The sequence below is a fragment of the Miniopterus natalensis genome, chromosome 4 (assembly GCF_054644295.1).
Source record: "Miniopterus natalensis isolate mMinNat1 chromosome 4, mMinNat1.hap1, whole genome shotgun sequence".
NCBI classification, from domain to species: domain Eukaryota; kingdom Metazoa; phylum Chordata; class Mammalia; order Chiroptera; family Miniopteridae; genus Miniopterus; species Miniopterus natalensis.
This window is the reverse complement of record NC_142084.1, coordinates 86,670,414-86,690,648: the sequence shown is the minus strand read 5'-3', so window position 1 is coordinate 86,690,648 and position 20,235 is coordinate 86,670,414. Positions and strand designations below refer to the sequence as shown.

At 49.9% G+C, this 20,235-nt stretch overlaps 1 protein-coding gene and 1 long non-coding RNA gene across 2 annotated transcripts in view; both read right to left on the bottom strand.

The window, feature by feature from the left end:
* Window positions 1–3,560: 3,560 nt before the first annotated feature.
* Window positions 3,561–7,179, bottom strand: LOC148093403 (uncharacterized). The gene is made up of 2 exons (XR_015714377.1): window positions 7,090–7,179; window positions 3,561–4,703 (listed from the first exon to the last, which is right to left on the bottom strand). It is a non-coding gene; the product is annotated as an uncharacterized LOC148093403 (long non-coding RNA).
* Window positions 7,180–12,601: 5,422 nt separating this feature from the next.
* The window catches only part of ADRA1B (adrenoceptor alpha 1B), a 40,309-nt gene continuing 32,675 nt past the window's right edge, over window positions 12,602–20,235 (bottom strand). The window contains exon 2 of the mRNA XM_087816095.1: window positions 12,602–13,191. Within this exon, the coding sequence (XP_087672221.1) occupies window positions 12,602–13,191 (590 nt within the window). The remainder of the gene's footprint in view (window positions 13,192–20,235) is intronic.

Below are 20,235 nucleotides of genomic sequence, written 5' to 3'. Positions count from 1 at the left end.
ATTTGTAGATCTTTACTTTGCTATTTAAAAAATTCATGATGGCCACCTCAGCAGACTTCTTAGATGAATAAATATTAGATAAGTACTCATGGATATTTTAGAGACACAGATTATGAAATAGGAAACCAACTTCCCTGTCATTTGTCCGATTATCCCTGTGTTTAGAGACGGCAGAGAAAATGACTTGTTGATCTATGACTTTTTTAAACCATGGTATATTGGCTCAAGTTTTTCAGAGGGCATAAGACAATTGAAGCTATACGACCCACTGGTGAAATCTCATTTCATCTCGTGTTCTTAAGTAGGTTCACCCAGGTGCACTTAAGGTGCATTTTCCTCTTTATTATTGAATTTTGCGCTAGCTCAATCCCAACACCAATATTTGCTGGTGTCAGCAAATATGTGGCTGTGTAGCGGGACATTTATCCAGAAGTAATAGAAAAACATCAGCATTTCTGGGAAATAGGGCTAAAGTTGAATAATTTAATAACATTCAGCATTTGCTTAGCACTTCAGAAGCTGGCCCCATGTAACCGAATATGCATATGCTCTGCAACTGAGTGTGCTTACTGTGGATTACTTTGGTTCTCCTAGCAGCTCTGAGCTAGACAAAGCATGCATATTCCCATTTTACAGAAGAGAAAACTGAGGAAACAGAGAGCTGAAGGGACTTGTTCAGGATGACAGTGAGAGCTAGTGGCAGAGTTTCATTTACAGCCAGAGGGGCAAAGAGACGTCCTAGCCCAGGAGGTAATCGCATTTGTTTCACGGGCTCCTTTGTCAGGCCACGAAGCCTATGGGTCCCTTTTCAGAAAAATGTTTTTTTAGTGCATAAAACAAAACACACAAGATTAGGAAGAAAATAAATTCTATTGCAAAAAGTTACTGAAATATTTAAAAATATTTTTGTGACATAAATCACAGTTTTGAGATATATGTACCTATAATCACATTAAATATGGTAGGTGTAATAACTGCCATAGTTTTGAGGTAGTGAGAATAAAACATTATTTTAACATATCTCAACGACTATAATACCCTGTAAAAAATCTGTGATTTCTTTTGGTGAAAAAGTCACAGGTTCTGCTAAGATTCTGTGGTCTGTTGCCTACAATCATAATAGAAGGAAATGCTCAATTTTAACTAGAGGTTGGCAAAAACAAGAATATAATATAATATTTATCCCCCCATCCAAACTCATGACCCTTCCCCTTGACCTCCGAGGCCCCCTAGGGGTCTGGAGACCCGGAGCGAAGGACTCATCTAGTCCAAGTCCTCATAAAACAAAGGAGAAAACTGAGGGCCAGAGAGGGAAAGCGACTTAAACTGGAACCCCGGGGTTGAAAAGACCTTCCTTCAAGGCTGTGAGGAAAAAAAATCGATGCAATAATCTTAGTAACGCTTAGCACAGTCAGGCCTGCACGGCCACCTGGCAGGACACTGACCGCACTCGTGGCAGAAACACAGCTAGGGCTTTCTGGAAATCTCCTTAAAAGGGGGACAGAGTCAGCTGTATGTGCCTTAGCTCTTGGCCCTCTCCCCCTCCTGCCGGGAAGAGGGACCTCACCGCCACATTAGCAGGAGAACATCAGAGGAGACACGGGCTGCTCCCGACCCTGTGGAGCGGCCACTGCCCCGGGCAGCCCACCTCCGGGCTTCTCAGGTGAGAAACCAAAGCCTCTGACCCGTCCCAGCCACCGCTACTGGCGTCTGCCATGTGAGCCACACTCCCGCCTTGACACACCCAGCTCCTCGGGGTGCCAGCCCCTCTGAGCCTCTCAGGCCTGAGGGCACCATTTAAGGTTTCTTGGCAAAGATCTGTGGACACAAAGGAGGGAACGCCGCGCCCCACGTGAAAAGGCACATGTTGGCATATCCCTGTTTCGGCGCATTGCTGTTCAGGGCGCTGCCTCCCACACTGGCTCCCAGCTTCAAAGTCCACCCCCCCCTGCAAAATCCCCCCCCTCCCGCCCCCAGCCCTCTGGGGCTGCAGCTCCGGTGCACAGGCCTCCCGGGCCACTCAGCCCGGAGTGAGTGCTTACCATGCCTCACGGAAAGGAACAGTTTATGAAAATGCTGACAAAACACCTAATAATTAGTGGCTGACAACCACAGGCATGGAGGCAATTAGGAGGTTTACATAAATCCAGGGACTGAAGCAGCCTCTCACTTACTCCTCAGGTTTCCTGCGCGAGCCCTGGAGGTGTGGGCTCTGCCACGGTGCTGACCTCACGGGGAGACGCGGGATGGGAAGCGAGTGGAGAGGTTGTGGGGGCTGCAAAGCGCCCCCCTCCCTGCTCCAGTGACCACTGTGCTGGACCTTCTGCCATCAGAGCTGGGGACCCATGGGGGTGCAGAGCATGTGTAAGCCCAGGAGCCTAGGGGGTCAAAGGGTAAAGAGGCAGTGGAGGTTCCTAAAGACACATCTGGCCTACAGTCTGGCGCTATTTCCCCACCGGGCCCTTTTCTTTCCCTTAGCGCTGATGGACTGGGGACCACTTGGCACGCTAATACCTGCAACGTAGGCTTCCTGGGTGCCTAGGAGTGAGGCCCGTGATCTCAACACTCAGGGCTGCGTTGCCTGTTTAGATGTACTGGGCAGGCTAAAATTTGTCACCCCCTTTCAATTAATATCCTTTTATTGTCGTCTTTTTAAAAAAAATACCATTCTAAAACTTCAGGTAGAAGAATAGGACTAACTCGACACCGAGCACCACTCCCCAGAAATTATATTAACAGTGTGCAGTGTATCCTTCCAGAAGATTCCCACACCCTGACTGTTATGGACTGAACTACTGCATCCCCCCCAAAACCATGTGTTAAACCCCTAACCCCCAGTGTGACTATTTGGAGATCAAGGCTACCAGGAAGGAGGGCTAAAGAAGATAAGGGTGGGGCCCTAATCTAACACGACTGATGTCCTTATAAGAAAAGAGCCACCAGGGATACACACTCACAGAGAAAAGGCCATGTGAGGACACAGTGCAAGCCAAGGAGAGAGGCCTTGTAGAAACCAACCCTGCTGACATCCTGATCTTAGCCTTCCAGAGCTGTGAGAGAATAAATGTCTGTCTCTAAGCGACCCGGCCTGTGGTATTTTGCTATGGCAGCCGGAGCTGCTAATACGCTGACTTAATTCTAGAAGTACACGAGCGGGATCATTTCTCAGAATATTACATTGTGCTCTTAACCTCTCCGTTTTTCCCCTTGCTCCTTTTACCAAGCAAGTAGTCAGCTTTTGCAATTCCTTGGCTCAGGGGTGGCCAACGTGCCCCCCTCTGGAGGGTGGGTGGGATTCAGGAGGAAGGGAGGCTGACCAGGCATTCTGCTGTTGTCCGGCCATCACTTCGCCTGCTGGGAACCCTGAGATGGAGTCAGCAGATCCCCGGTCACCCTCAGGGTCAGCTCGAGAGGCCGTGCACCAGAAGCCAGCTTCTGTCTCCTCAGTTTAATTTCCAAACTGTAGGCCTCTCTGGCTCGCCCCCCTTGCTCCACTGCGTGACACAGTGACAGGGTGGGGGTGCACCGGGGTGGGTACAATATGAGTTCTTAGCCAGAACTTGTCCACAGCCTGTAATTTCTCAAGGTTTGATGGGCTACAGTTTCCAAGCAGTAACAGCAGTAATTGAACAGCGCACTTCAGTCATTAGCATATTCACATCGTGGTTTTTGCTATTTCTGTGGTCCTCTATTATTGACATAAATTTTAAAATAATTTCATTCCTTTCCACTTAATAATAATGATATTAAAAGGAAAATTTTATGTCATCTGCATAATACCAGTGCCACTTGCTCTAAAGGGAAGTTTTCAGTAAAAGTAAACAAGATGAAAATAAAATAGTAAAATTAAATTTGAGCTCTGAGCCTAAGCCTGCTATCTCTTTACTTAAATATATATATGAGAGAGGGAGACTGGCGACTGTTAGAGACTTACTAGCACCAAACTGAGACTTTCAACGTGATATACATCAGAGGGAGTAGAAGGGACTAAGCAGAGAGTACATTCTCATTTTATGGTTCCATATTATTGCCTGTTTAGGTTTTACTTAAATCATCCCACAGGCAGGCAGAGTGCAAAATACACTACCTGAGCAGTTAGGGCATCTTAAAAAATTAGGATCAGAGGGGCATAACGAGATCACCTTCCTCCTTGCGTAGATGAAGGAACTAGGGGCCCCAGGGGGCGATGAGGACATGCTAACTTTAAATGTTTACTGTGGTAAACTTTTACTGATAGTGACATCGGGCACATCCACAGTGTTGTGCAGCTGTCACCACTATCTCGCTCCAGAGCACTGTCTTCACGCCAAAAGGAAAGCCTGTAGCTATGATCACCCGCTCCCCTCTGCTGCCTCCGCTCCGTCCTGGAAACCGCTAACCCGCTTTTTGTCCCTATGGCCTTGTGACTCTAGATATTTCACGTAGGTGGACTCATGCGATACGGCCTTTCGTGTCTGGCTTCTTTCATTTAACGTGATGTTTTCGAGGTTCACCGATGTTGCAGCGTATATCAGCACTTCCTTTCTCTCTTATGGCCGAACAGTATTTCGTTGTATAGAAATAGCACGTTTTGTTCATCCATTCGTTAGTTGATAGACATTTCGGCTGTTTCCACCTTTTGGCCACTGTAAACAGTGCTGCTATGAACATTCATGTGCAAGTTTTTGTTTGAGTCTCTCTTTTCAGTTCTTTGGGGCCGATACCTAGGAGTGGAATTAATGGGTCAAATGGTCATTCTAGGGTTAACTTATTGAGGAACTGCCAATCTGTTTTCCATAAGGGCTGTACCATTTTACACTCCCACCCCCAACGTATAAGGTTTCCAATTTCTCCATATCATTGCCAACACTTGAATTTTCCGTTTTTTGTTTTTATTTTGTTTCATTTTCATTGTTTTAAATTACAGTCATCTCAGTGAGGAGGCTAATCTAACTTGGATGGAACACTAACTCTCCATTTCTTCTCTAACCCAGAAGCCAGATTAATTTTCCCAAAATGCACATCTGATCACATTAACCCCCTTTTTGCTCCTAGTTTCTTAGGTGAAAACAAAGATACAACCAAGACCCCACATGGCCTCGGCCCTGCCAGCCTTTTGATCAGCACCATCGCACCGGCCTCTCGGAAAGCATCCTTTTGCCAGAGCCACTGCATAGGCCGTTCCCTCTCCTGCAGTGCTCCCTTCCCACCCCTTCAAAGCTCAGCTCAAGCTTCATTCCCTTCATTCAAAGCCACCGCTTAAGGCCGCCCCCTCCAACTAAGCTACAGGCCTGGTTATCAGCTCTCAGAGCACAGTGAATCTCTCCCCCATGACTCTTACCCCTGTCTGCAGTTGTTCATTTACTCATGTCGTTATCTGAGTCTGTGGGGAGCTCCACCTTCTCTGTTTGCAGAACAGAGCCCGCCCGTGAAGCCTTAGAAGCTGCTTGAACCTAGAGCCACTGTCCCCTCCCTTCTCCATTTAGTGCTCGCCACAAGGCCCACACTGATTCTTCCTGTCTCTGCATTTCTTAGCTCAAAGACCAACTGTTCCTCCCCACAGGCCTCCGGGAGCAAACGGAGTCATCTGCTGGGTTTGCTTTCTTCTTAAATTAAAAGATTACTTTAGGACAATAAAAAGCATGAACTATAAAATTAAAAAATGTGATAAACTGCACGTCATCAAAATGAAATATGCCTGTTCTACAAAAGACATTTTTAAAGAAATGAAAAGACAAGACATAAACTGGGAGAAAGTATTTGCAAAACACATGCATGTTAAAAGAATCAGACCTTAAATAAAGAACTCTTACAGCTCAATAAGAAGATTAAAAAAGCAATAAAAAGTGACCAAAGGGTTTGGAAACATGACCACAGACGATGCACAGAAGGCAAAGAAGCACATAAAAAAATGTTCAATGTTATTAGTCATTAAGGAAATGCAAATGAAAGCCACAAGACAGACTATGCATCTACTAGAATGACTAAACTTAAAAAGACTCACACCACCAGATGTTGGTGAGGATGTGGAGCTACTAGAAACCTCATGCAGTGTTGGTAGAAATGCAAAATGGTACAGCAAATCTGGGAAACAGTTCGGTAGTTTTTATACAATTAAACATACACTTACCATACAACTAAAAAATCTCACTCCTAGGTATTTACCGAAGAGAAAGAAAAACATACATGTGTTGGCACACAAAACCCTGTAGGCAAATGTTTGCAGTAGCTTTATCTATATTATCCTAAAACCGAAAACAGCCCCGTATTCATGAAACAGGGAATAAACAAAGTGTGGTTTATCCATATAAAGGACTAACACTCGCCAATGAAAAGGAATGGATTACTGACACATGCAGCGACTCGGGCAGATCTCAGAGCATCCCGCAAACTGGACACCACCCGGTATGGCAGGCTGCACAGAGAAGGGCTTCCTTCTGTGATACTGGGGAAAGGATAGGAAGCTCAGTGGTTGCTGGGACTGGGGGCGGGGGCTGGCTGCACGCGGGCATTAGAGAACTTTTCAGGGTGATGAAAATGTCCTGTATCTTGACTGTGGTGCTGGTTCCATGACTGCTGAAACGAGCACCCCTTTCTGCATCTTTAACATCAGCAATGCGGCATCTTCAAATGTTTTTCTTTCTGTCCTTCTGCGTCTGCTGTCACATCACCTCTGGCTGTCTCTGACTCCTGTGTCCCTGACTACAATGACCGTGTGATTAGGTCAGGTCCGCTGGGATAGCCCAGGATAACCTCGTCTCTATTTAGATCTTTAACATGACCACAGCTGCAAAGTCGCTCTTGCCAGAAAACGTAACATTTACACGTCTAGGGCTTAGGAGGTGGGCGTATTTGAAGGTCATTATTCAGCCTACTACAGGGAAGTTCATGCGAGGTCCAAGAGGAGAAGTAGCCTGTCTGCTTGGTCACCGCCTGCCACCGCGTTACCTGGCCCCCGGCCCCCAGATCATAAAATAGTAGTTAGACGCACGAAAGCTGCGCCGCACTCTTCCGGAAAACCGTACAGAGGCGCTACCTTCTGCGTTAACTGGTTAAGGGGCTCCCAGATCCCCCGGAGCCGACACATAACGCCAAGCTACACATCCCTACCCGGATTTCTAGAGCGTCGGGCTGCAGCCGCAACACCAGTCGGGGCTCGGAGGAAGCGGCAGGGCAGCGCCGGCTCAACGCCAAGCAGCTCGGCCGCTTCCCGCCCCGTCGCCGCGGCGCGCTGGCAGCAGGGGGCGCCCGCGCCCGCCTCCAGGCCGAGTGCGCCCCCGCGGAGCGCGCAGGGAGGGGGCGCCGAGCGGGCCGGGCACGGCCGAGTCTCGGGCACGGTCGGCCCGTCCCCGCGCTTCCCGAGCGAGGGCGCCACGCTGCGGGAGGCAGGGCGCAGCCCCCGAAGCTGCGTCTTCGCCGCCGCGCGCAGCTGGAGACTCCCCGGCGCCTGCCCGCTGAGCCCGCGGGGGAGACCCGCGCCCCCGGCGCGCAGTGCGCCCCGCCCGGGACCGGCGACCAGAGCCTCCGGCGGAGGAAGGAAACGGAAACCGAGCGCAGGCTGTGCGGCAGCCTGCCGGGGAGCAGTGAAAGCGCCCGGCGGGATTTAAAGGCGTGGAAACGACTGCTGTTTGATTTCTGGAAGCAGGCTCCCCGAGTCTCCCACAGCACCGGCCTTTTGCCCCGAGGCCCGACGCCTTCCTCGGCGGAGGCGGGGCGAGGACACGACGGTCTGAGACGGAGGGTCGGGGGGGTCGGAGGAGAGGCTTCTGCCCGAGGCCGGTCCGGGCTGCGGGCCGCGGGGGGCCTCAGTCACGCTCGCGGGCTGTCAGGCCCCGCGGAGGAAGCGGCTCTTCCGACGCGGTGTCTAGCGAAGCGGGCGCCTGTCGGGGACCCAGGGGAGGGAAAGCCGGTCCTTCCGCTGACGGGGTGCACGCCCGAGCACAGTGCTTCTCAGAGGCGGCCTCGACCCCCTGCGGATCGGGAGGGCGGGAAGGAAGGAGGCTTCACCTCTCCCTGCTCTGCGGGAGCTCGTGAGGGCGCCGCGGCTGCGGGGGCTGCGCGCCCCGCACACCCGGCTGAGTCAGCCCGCGCACGACGCGGCTCAGCGCCGAGTCACCCTTCAGGTGGGGATCCCGGGGACATTTGGGTAGAGGGACCACATGGTATTCTGTGCTGTTCCTTCATGTTTCTACCCCCCACCCCCATCACTGTCCCTTCATTCAAGCAGGCAGCAGGCTTTGTGCTTAAAAGCTTCAGGTGAGGCTTATCCATAGAGGGGATTCAGACGTTGCAAGCTTTCCTGGCTTTTGTTTCCTAAAAGTCCAAGACCAGAAGGGGGGGGGGGGCGGGAAGTGAGGAGGAAGAGGGTCCTTGAAGAAGCAAGGTGAGAGGCGCTTCCTCCCACACGCAGAGGTTGCTCCAGGCTGGCAGCGTGTGGAGCAAGGTCGGGGGGCTGTCTGATTCAAATCCTGCCTCTTCCGCCTGGAAGTCACATCATCTTAGACTAGTTACTTAAACTTCTCTAAGCCTGAAAGTGAGTCAGTACTAATGCCTCCCCTTCATTGATGTGCCCTAACATTATGACTTAAGTCCCAAGGTTCTGAGATATTGCTACTTGTTATGACCTGAGTTGTGCCCTCCAATGTCCCAAATTCGTATGTTGAAGTCCTAGACCCCCAGTACTTCAGAATGTGACTGTATTTGGAGTCAGGATCTTTAAGGAGGTAAGTAATATAAAATGAGGTCATCAGGGTGGGCCCTAATCCAATATGATTGCTGTCCTCATAAGAAGAGGACATTTGGACACAGGCACACACACAGGAAAGACTGTGTGAGGTCACACACCGAAGACGTCCATCTATCAGCCAAGGAAGGAGGCCTCAGAAGAAATCCGCCCTGCCAACACCCTGATCTGGGACTTGTAGCCTCCAGAACTGTGCAAAAACAAATTTCTGTTGTTTAAGCCACTCAGTCTGGATGTGTTAATTAGTTTGAGTGTAGTAACCCCATTTCACAATGTATATGTATATCAAAACATCATGTTGTAACCTTAAATATATACAGATTTTACTTATCAATTATACCCCAGTAAAGCTGGGGAAAAACAAACCACAAAGCACATCCCTTCCTGGCCCAATTTTCTATTTTTTCCTGTCATGCCCTCTATCTACTTTGCAAGTCAAGGCCAGAAGGTGCCAGACCTCAAATCTTGCCCAGCATTTTACTGGCTCTGTCGAGAGAGAATGAACACTTGTTGGGTACCAGTTACGTGACAGGGGTAACAGTTAAGAGAGGGTATTCCAGTTTCCTAAACTTTATATATCAAAGTAAAGAACTGAATAATGAATATATCTGCTAATAGCTACTGTTTCTCGGATGTTGTCCAAGTGACTGGAATGGTGGTGTTTTACCTTCATGACCTCATTTGATCTTCCCAGTGTCCCTATGAAGTGGGTACTAGTATCTAACAGTTAAGGAAACTGAGGCTTAGACCCACGTCATGAGTTGCCCGAGGTCACACAGCTACTCAGTGGCAGAGGTGGGATCTGAGCCCAGATCTGGAGGATTAATTATCATCCCTCCTTGCTGAACCACTTACCTCTTTGATTGGCAGATGTCTCTCTGTGCCTGCCTCAGTAGCGACAAATCACTCAGCAGAGTTTGGGTGGCTGGAGAGAACAGAACAGGGCTGCTTTGCCGCCAGCTAGAGTTCAGAGTAGAGAGGACCTGTTTGCCCAAGGGCTCTTGATGAACTTCGGGCCCTCCCTGGACATGATCACAGGGAGGTGACCTGGAGAGGTCTGCACAATGCAGGCTCTGGCTGGGGGTATACCTGGAGCCCAGCACTTTTGGGGGATGTGAGCCACTGCCAAGTGGAAGGAGGCAGGAGGCTGCTACTGCCTCCCTGTGCTGCCTTGGGTGGCCTCCAAATACCAATGCGTGAGGTCATCAGAACTGAGTGGCTCAGGAAATGCCTTTGGTGCCTGTGGCTTCAGATATCCAAGGTCCAAATTATAACTTGCATCTGCCGAGTGACTTACAGTTCAGTGTTTATACCACAGTGATCTCATAGAATCCTTTTCACTTCCTGGTGGGCTGTGATGATCATATCCATTTGACAGATGGGGAAACAGACCAGACAGAATAAGCAAGGTGAATTGCTCAAGGACACAGAGTGCGGACCTGAACCCGGTCCCAGTGACTCCCAGTCCTACTCACTTGCACTAGACCAGCAGTTATCAAACCTCACTGTGTCGAGTCCTAGGGTGCTTGGGCAGGCCAGAGGCAAGGACTGAGGAGCAGGTGGAGGAAGAGGAGGCAGCCAAGGGGGGAGGCTCTGTCTTCCTCGCCCCACTTCACTCTGGCCCACACCTACATCAGGATTCTGTGTAAGGCTGGTTTGAAAGATCTGTGCTGCTAACAAAATATTTTCAGAGGACTACCCCAAACTGTTCTTCTTCCCTGGGAACTGGATTCAGGCTCCTTTTTCCCTAGGACCTTTTCTCTACAGGGGCAAGAAGACACCTGCTCTCTGTTGGATGATATACTCACCCCAGGATAGCAGTGCAAGGCACTGGAAAAGGTACTGCACAGGGAGGCAGCAGACCGGGGTCTACTTTAATGTGATGAGGTCAAGTTATTCACCTCAGTCTCCCCTCTGTAAAGATGAAGGGCTTGGCCTAGATAATTCTGAAAATCCAGTTCAGCTCAAATAACCTGAGCTATCAGACTTAATCAGATCTTAAACAGGGGTGAGTCACTTGAAATCATATGAAAATGTAAATTTCTTTTTGTATGTGAATTTTTCTGGAAGTATATCTGTAGCTTTCTCCAGAGTCTTAAAAAGGATTGTGATATAGAACCTCTAGCTTCCCAGGACTTTTTTGGGCAGAACTGCTGGGAAATTGTCTTTTTTTGGGAGGGGGGGTGGTGTCAAGTTGTAAGAATGATATGAGAAAGCTATTTGCAGAAAGGAAACAAGGGTAACATATAAAGATAAGCAGAGCTAGATAAAAGAGTAAGAGCCTGTGTGTAAACTAAGTTTTGTCCAAGCCCCTAGATCTAGCCATGCCTGATATCCCTCACATTTTTCAGCTACATGAACAACTGTCTCTCCTCCCTCAAAGCATTTTCTGCTTCAATCACCTATAGAATAAAATATAGATGTGTTAATATTATTGGAAGAGGCTCTTGCCATTTGAAAAATTATGAGGCTCAACTTAGAAAAAGGAAAGCAGCCAAGAAAAAGGGATTGAGGTGGAGATGTTCCTCTTATGCCTTTTCTGAATTGTAGATAAGAAAAATGCTCCCTGTTTTGTTTCCCATCCTTTATCTTTTAGCAAACTAGAGGCTTTTAGAGGTAGAAACGACCTTGGAATCAATCCCATCATTACACAGATGGGAAACCAAACCCTGGGGAGGGGGCGTGACTGTCTCAAGGTCATAAGGTAGTCGGCAGCGGCCTGATACCGGAACTGAGGTTACCTTCTCTGAGGTATGACCTACCTCTGCGTGACTTTCCTGTGTTTCCTCCCCAGGAAGGCTGGCCACTTAGAAGAGCTTAGGAGGGATCTTGTGTCCACGTGTTGCTTGACCACACGGATCCATATCTTATCCAGAAAATTCTGCAGTCTGGATTTTTTTCAGGTTCTGTGGGCATAGGCAAACAATGGAGTGTCTGGCCTAGGGTTTTTGGGGAGAGGTGAAGGGAATCAGCCTATTTCTCTGCCTGGGTTCCATCCTCTCTCAGGTGACAGACACACCTAGGGTCCTGGCCAGGGAGCCCCAGCTAGGATTGGGGTCCTAGAGGTCAGGGCCAGGCCCAGACATTGCCCAGTGCTGCCCACACAGGTGGATTTAGACACTGCTGAGTCAAAAGCAGGCAAGCAGGATTTAGGGGACAAGTCCAAGGAGTCACTTGCAGCCACAGGGTCAGATGTGTTTAGCTCTGGGGGGCAGTAATGGCAAAGGCAGAAATGGATCCCGGGGCAGGGGAGGGGGGAGGAGGGGCCACCACAACTATCAGGACGGAGGAGGCAGGGACTGGGACAAACCTGAAGGGCAAGAGGAGGGAAGGGGAAGGAGACACCAGCTACCGCACCCCGATTACAAACTACTCACAGACGCACAGGAGAAATGACTTTTAATGTCCGACTTTGTTTCCAACCCCGCCAAAGTGCCAGCGTTCAGTGTAGTACAAAGAGGGGCTTGAGAGGTATGAAGTCACGAGACAGACAGGCGCCGGCTGCCTCCTGGGCGCGCACTAGCTCTGGCCCACACACGCACACATGCAGACCACACGGACACCGCACAGACACACGCACGTGTACCCACGGTTAAATACATGTACAGAGGGACTCGTTTATATATATACACACAGAGAGAGAGACGGAATCCCGGCCGGCGTCGGGTCCTCCAGGATCTCAGCATGCTCGGCCCAGCTCTCCGCGCTGTACCTGGCACCCATGCCCCTGCCAGAAAAGCAGCTGCCCCTCTCCCCGCCCCTCCCACCCCCCTCCCGTTTCCCCTGGGCCCGGGTCTTCCAGGCGCCCACAGCCCCTCCCCCTCCGCGCCCTCCCCCACCAGGATTTCCTTCCCGGGAAAGGAAGCTGTGCGCGGGGCCCTACAACGGCCCGGGCGCCAGGGGCATGTTGGTTTTGAAGCCGGGCAGCCCGTTGGCCACGTCGGCCGCGGCCTCGGAGCCCCCGTTGCTGGAGCCCCCGTCGGTCCCGGGGCTCTCGGGCTCGGCCAGGAGCTTGAAGGTGAAGAGCGGGCCCGAGTCGCGGCGGCCGTAGTGGCCCGCGGGCTCGGGCAGGCTCAGGAGCGCGCCGGGCGCCTTCCACTCCTGGAAGGCGCACAGCTCGACGGGCGGCGGCGCGCCGCGGCCCAGGCAGCCGGGGCTGGGCGAGGCCGAGGGCAGGGTCCGCTGGCTGCCGCTCAGGCAGCTGCCGCAGTCGTCCAGCGAGTCCTTGCGCGACTGCGAGCGCTCCAGCGAGCCGCCGCGCGCCCACGGCCGGTAGGTGTGCGCGCAGCTGCCCAGGCGGCGGCGGCGGCGCGCGCGGCACTCGCAGCCGAGGATGCGCAGGAAGGCGCGCTTGAACTCCTTGCTGGAGCACGGGTAGATGATGGGGTTGAGGCAGCTGTTGAAGTAGCCCAGCCAGAACACCACCTTGAACACGGTGTCGGGGGGCTTCAGGGCGGAGAACAGGGAGCCTGCAGGGGAGGGAGGGGGGGCGCGGGCAGAAAGACAGACAGCAGCTGGTGAGTAGAGGCGCCCTCTCCGCCGCGGGCTCCCCCGAGCGCCGCCCGCCCGCAGGACACTGCCAGGCCCTGCCCGGGGCCACCCCTCGTCCGGGACGCGCTGCTTTCGGCCGGAGTGAGCGAAGCCTACAGTCACCTTAGCGCCAGCCCCGGCAGCGGCCCCGGGGCCCGCGGAAGCGCTCCCGTCCCAGCGGAGCAACTCAGCCCGCACCGCTCGGTGTCCTCGGGCGGCGCCTCCAGTTCCCCCTCGGCGCTACTGCCGATCACCCCCATTGCGCACCCCGCCCCCCCCTCCGGGTCCCAGGCACTGTGCTGGCCTTTCACCTGCACGACTTTATCCGGCACAAAACACGAAGTGGACGCTCCTTTATTTCCATGGCAAATGTGAGATATATTACAGACCTAAATTCCAAAGGTAAAACTTTAAAGGGAAAAGGAGACAATAAAAAAGATGATCTTTTTGATCTGGGGATGAAGAAAAAACGACCCAACACCTCAAAAGGGTGGGAGAAGATATTTACAACCTCTAAGATAGTCACGGGGTTGGTGGTTAGAATATATAAGGACCCCTGCAAATCATCAAGAAAAAGACAGCATTCCCAGTAGGAACACGGACAAAGAAAATGAAGAGGAAATTTACAAAATAGGAAACCTGAGGGCTAATGAGCACAGGTAAAGATGCTCAAAATATTAGACAGTTAAATAGATTAAAATGAAAACCACAAACAGATGTGATTTATATCCGTTAGGCTGGCAAAAGTTAGGAAGCTGGGCAGTGCCAAGTGTGGGCAGGACTGTGGGGACCCGGGGAGCTTCTTGCATGGCTGGTAGGGGCAGAGGCCATGAAGACCCGGAGAAGACTGGAACACCATGTGGTCCAATTAAGTATACAACACCTCCTAACCTAGCAATTCTGCTCCAGGGCATAGATCTCAAATAATTTTTATATCTGTCCATGAGGGACATGTTTGATCATGCTCAGGGCAGTGTTGTGTGTGGTGACAGGGAGCTGGAGGAAACCTGGGTGTCCCTCGCTGGGAATTATGGAATGGTAGAGTGGGTGGGTGCACAGCATGGAGATACTATGTAGCACTTAGAGGCCCCGGCTGACAAATTCATATCACAACAGGGAAAGGTCTTAAATACATCATTCTTTGTGAAAAAAGTAGGAAACAATGAGATTTATAACATAATACTATTTAAGTAACACCCGAAACACCACCACACATTGTGCAAAAATACTTTCGATTAAAAATCCCCACACCATGTTAAACACAAAATGAATGCCTAAATGGGGAGGCAGAGGGAAATGGGAACGAGGAATTCTGTGATGATGAGGTGGTATGAATCGAGAAACATGATTAACTCATCCCTCTGTGAGGTCCAAAAACATTTTATGGTAATATTATGTTAAAAACAATTTCCATTTTAAATGCAAGGCAACTGAGACTTGGAGAGGTTAAGTGGTTTGCTCCAGGTCACACAGCATGTTTGTAATATAACCGGGATCTTTAACTAAATTCTGTCAGAATACAAATATGTGTGTGTGTGTTATAAAATATGTCTTTATTGACTTCAGAGAGAGGAAGGGAGAGGGGGAGAGAGATAGAAACATCAGTGAGGGAGAGACTCATCGATCGGCTGCCTCCTGCACGCCCCCTACTGGGGATCAAGCTCACAACCCGGGCATGTGCCCTGACCGGGAATCGAACCTCAGTCTCCTGGTTCAGGGGTCCACGCTCAAGCACGGAGTCACGCCGGCCGGGCTCCAAATATACTTTATATCCTGGCCCAGTCATCACCCTCCTCCAGGAACTCTGCTGCTATTAACCTTACCACCTCAGACAGACTTCTTTACCCTCTGCCCCACAGAACACGGACAACCAGATCTCATTCTCCTATTTCCCTGCTGCGCCTGAGTGTCGTAGCCGTCCCAGGGCTGGCTGAGGGCTTGTTCATGACCCAGACATTAAATTCCTCCTGGGCAGGAACCACATCTTCATTTCCTTTCTTTTCCTCTGCAGATTTTTATACTTTTATTACAAAAGTGACACATAAAGGAACAGGCAGAGGGCAGAGAATTTTTAGGGCTGCACAACTACTCCATATGATGCTGTCATGGTGGATACATGTCATTGTACATTTGTCCAAACCCATTAAATGTACAACAGCAAGAGGGAACCCCAATGTAAACTGTGGCCTTGCCCGGCCGGGCGTGGCTCAGCAGCTGAGCGTCGACCTAGGATCCAGGGGATCGGGGTTCAATTCCCGGTCAGGGCACATGCCCGGGTTGCGGGCTCAATCAATGACTCTCTCTCTGAAATCATTGATGTTTCTCTCTCTCTCCCTCTCCTTTCCTCTCTCTGAAATCAATAAAGATATACTTAAAAATAAATAAATAAATAAACGGTGGCCTTTGGGTGACAGTGACGTGCCCATGTAGGTTCATCAGCTGTAACAAATAAACCACTCTGGTGGGGATGTTGATAATGGGGGGGGGGGGGGGTTGCTGTACACGTGGTGGCAGGGGCATATGGGAAATCTCAGTACCTTCCTATCAATTTGGGTGTGAACCTGAAATTGCTCTTAAAAACAAAGCCTATTAAGAAAACCTCACTTACTTAAAATAAAAAAGCAATACATGCTGAATTTAGAAAAAGTTACACATTACAAAAAAGTAAAAAAAAAAAAAAATAGAGTGAAAATTCTTTCTCCGTTCAAGTAGAAGGGGCCAACTTTAATAGTTTTGTTTGTATCCTTTTAGGATGTTTTTAAATGGAGTCATACACATACTTTCCCCAAGTTGCTTTCTTTGCTAAGAATATAAGACATTTTCCCAAGTCAGGACGTAGCGGTGCGATACCACCCCCCACCTCCCTCCCTGCCGTTGCATTACATCCGCCTGTCTGGATAGATAGTAGTTTACTTAACCCTTTCCTAAGGATAGTCAAATGGGCGATTTCCAGCTTTTGGCTTTAAAAACTGCAATCATAGAAAGCCTCATGCATTTTGCTTTTGGCACATTTGAGTGTTTCCGTAGAATAAATTCGTACCTGAGGAATCACCAGGTCAGTTCCCCATTCAAGCGCTGACAACCAGCTCGGCTACCTTCTGCCCTGGTGGCAGCAGTTCACCCTCCCATTGGCTGTACGTGAATACCAGGTGCCTGCCACCGAATCACCTCTGCATTCACACTAACCAAACAATTATTATTTCTGTAAATCACTGCGGTGGAAACCTCACTCCAGGAAACCTGTGTGTGAGACCTCCGTTTGGTAACTTGATGTATCATTTTGGGTAAGTTGCTTTCCCTCTCCGGGCCTCAGTGTCCCTCCTTCATGTGAGTGGTTTGATCTGGATCCTCTCTGGCCTCAGTCTGTGAAGTCTGAGGTAGAAGCCCTGCCCATCCCTGCAGGGGTGTGCCAGCTTCTCTAGACTCACCACACAGGGGCAGTGTAGGTCAGGGACTGGACAGCCTGGTGCCTGGGATTCCTTGCATGTTTCAGCACAGTAGCTCCTGGGAGTAGGGGCCCTGTTTGCCACACTGGCCTGCCCTGGTGGGAGCCAAGAAGCCTAGTTAACTAAGGAAGGTGCTGAGCCTCTTTGGCATGAAAGACGATGTGTGGCAGGGATCTTTCCCCCTGGGCATCCAAACAGACCTTTGGGGGGCCATGAAGCTGCCAGGAGATGGGAGTAAATATCAACAGGATATGAGGGTTCTTGGAAGCCTGCTCCCTGCTGGAAGTCAGCTGTGCTGGGCTCTGTGACATGGCCACAAACTCATTGCATGTCCCTGAGCCTGGCTCCACTTCTCTTGCTTATGAAATGGTCCCACACTCCTTGCCCTGTGTCTCAGAATCATGACTTGCACAAGCTCAGTGAGGATAGGTGACTTGCTCACGGTCACTCAGCTGGTGAATGGCAGAATAACCATCAGAACCTGTTCAAGTTGTCTTTCATTTGGTTCCACAAACACTTATTGGGGCATTGGGGGTTAGTGGCTACGGTCCTGTTCAGATGTCACAGGTAGTAGATCTGGCTCCCCAGCTGTGTGGCCTTGGAGAAGCTACCGGAGCTGGTGAGGCTCAGTTTCCTGGGAAATAGGGATGGTGACAGTTCTTGTGTGCATGGATGAGATGAGCTTAGGCTTGGTTAGTGCCTGGCCTATTGAGAGCACTCAAGTGCAGCTATTCTGACTGCTTAACATACAACTACTATTACTGCTGCCGGCGCTGCCGGCACCGCCAGCATTCGCGCTACAAAGACGAGGAAGGAGGCAAAGAGGATGAGATCTGTGCTGACCACGTGTCGGGACTCTCAGCTCACTGCTCTTTTCCTCCAGGCCCAAGGATGGGCCCCAGCTGGTTCCTGAACCAGCTGAAATTGTATGTGACATTCACGCATTTTTCCGGGGGAGAATCCACAGCTGTCATCATGGGCTTGAAGGAGTCAGCAACCCTCCTGTGGTTAAGCCTCACTCATCTCAAGTCTATGGTTTCCTAAGCATCAGTCACTCTACCCCTGGACCACCTGTTTTTACTGCCTTTCTTTAAGTCAGCTCACTTTTAGAATCTAAATTAAAATAAAAAATTTAAGGAAGCTTTTATCAGTATTTTAAAACCTGCATCATTTGCTATACATAGAATGCCAGGGTAGACAAAAATAAGATCACTCCAGACAGCGGTGGGTCCGAGGTCTGTTCTCTGTCAAAAAGGGAGATTAGCTGCGGCTGAAGGGTGTTGAAGACTTGCTGGCCCTAAACTGAGAGGAATTCCTCTTTGAGGAGCTGAGAGGATTGAGAGAGAAGTGAACCTGGAATAACCCAGCCCCTGGCACATAGTAGGGGGCTAAATAAATATTTGCGCAGTGACTGACTGATGACTGAGTATGTGATTCGCAGACTCTGGTGCCATGTCTAGCTGTCATTTCAAGCTATTCTGCAGCAGTGTAGGCACAACCCTGGTAAACCGAGTGCCAGAGGCCCAATGGCGCCATTCTGATGCCTCCTGTAGCCTCTTACTGAGGCTTTTAAAGCAGATCAAATGAGACAACACTTCTGAAAGGGCTTGGAGGGGTTGGAAGCTGAACACCTGGATGGGATGAGGAGGGGGTGGGGTTTGAGGGGGACGGATAAAGCCACAAGCAGATGGTGCACCTGGGCCTTGCCTGCTTTAAGGCGATTTAGAGGGATCGTGGAGTTGAGGATCAAAAGCTAAGGCCAAGCAGATTGGCACAGGGAGAAGCATTTCTTGGCTGGATGTGGTCCCAGTGTCATCCTAAAGGTGCCATTCAACAAATCTGAACATGAACACAGGTCTCTGTGAACCTTCACTCTTCAAAACCACGGGGCACGTTTGTGGAATGGAAGCCACCGATTAACAAGGGTACTCTGTGCCAGCCACTGGGCTAAATGCTTAACCATCGTTTTCCAGTTACTCCTTCAACAGACACTGTTCCCAAGGCAGCATGGCATGACCGTGCCCTCTCTAGGGGGCGCCAGTCCACACAGAAGTCTACAGCAGTCCTTGGTGACTGTGCCCAACTTGCATGTGTCTGCTGGAGGCCAAGACTATTCACTTTGGGAGAAAAGGAAGGTAAGCTGCTCAAGGTCGCTGAGCTAGTGAGTGACAGAGTTAGAATTTGTTAGTAAGGCAGCCTCTTAATCTCTACCCATACAGCTCATGGGAAAGCACAAAATGTATGTTGACATGTACAAAGGCTGGAAGGATATACATGGAAGGAAACCAACGATTTTGTCCTTAGGTGCTGGAATTATGGGAGAATTTTCCTTTTCTGTGTTTTTCAGTGTTTTCCTAAATTTTCTCCATAAACATGAATTACTTTTGTAATTCGGAAATATCCAATGAATATTGTTTAAAATATAAAAAACTGCCCTGGCCAGTGTGGCTCAGTTGTTTGGGCACTGTCCGGTGCACTGAAAGGTTGCTGGCTTGATTCCTGATCAGGGCACATGCCCCGGTTGTGGGCTGGATCCCAGGCAGCGGGTGTGCAGGAGGCAGCAGATCGATGTTTCGCTCTCACATCGATGTTTTCTCTCTCTCCCTCCCCTTTCCTCTTTCTCTCTAAAAATCAATAAACTATTATTTTTTTTTTTTTAGAAAAGGAAAAGCAACAGAGGCACAGATGGAGGGCCATAATGCCCAAGGTTCTACACAGGTAAGAGAGGGTTTGAAATAAGATCTTTTGTTGCTAAGCTCAGCATCTTCCGTTAGTTTCTGCTGTGCCTGTGGACCCCCTTACTGTGGGGCAGAAAGGGGGCCCTTTTAATTCTTTATGTATACGTACATCCAAAGGCCTTTATTAAATCCTGGATGAAGGAATGACCAATGGGAGGGCTTGGAGACTGTAGCGAGGCACGAAGACCTGATGCATCATTTATCTGGTCTGCCCAGGGTTGGGTGGTTCGTAGCATCCCTCTGGACTCTGACCTTCTGGGACTTTAGGCTCATAAATTTGGTTTGATTTATTTCATAGTCAACTTCAGATAATCTGATGGCTTCAGGGAAGCCAGTGAGCGGCAAAACTGTTTTGATCAACTTGTAAATAGAGTGGAGCTCTTTTGTAATGTGTCTCTTTAAAAAACAAAAAGCTTTTATTAATTTTAGGGAGAGAAGAAGGGAGAGAAACATTGATCAGTTGCACGCACCCCCAGACAGGGGACCGAACCCGCAGGCATATGCCCTGACTAGGAATCAAACTGGTGACCTTTTGGTGCATGGATGACCCTCAACCAACAGAGCCAGGCCAGCCAAGGCCAGTGTGTCTCTGCTTAGGAGCACTTGGCTATACCTACAGCCAAGCCATGTTTCCCCAGTCGGGCTCAATAAAAATGTGAAAAATTTAAAATAGTTACTGGTTCTTTCAGCACCAGCTTTGTCAGGGAGGTTTCCTTGGATTTGGAAATTCCCTTCAAGGTTTTTCCATTTTCATTGGCCACTTAACCCTGGAATGAGATCATAAAATTGTCCAACAAAT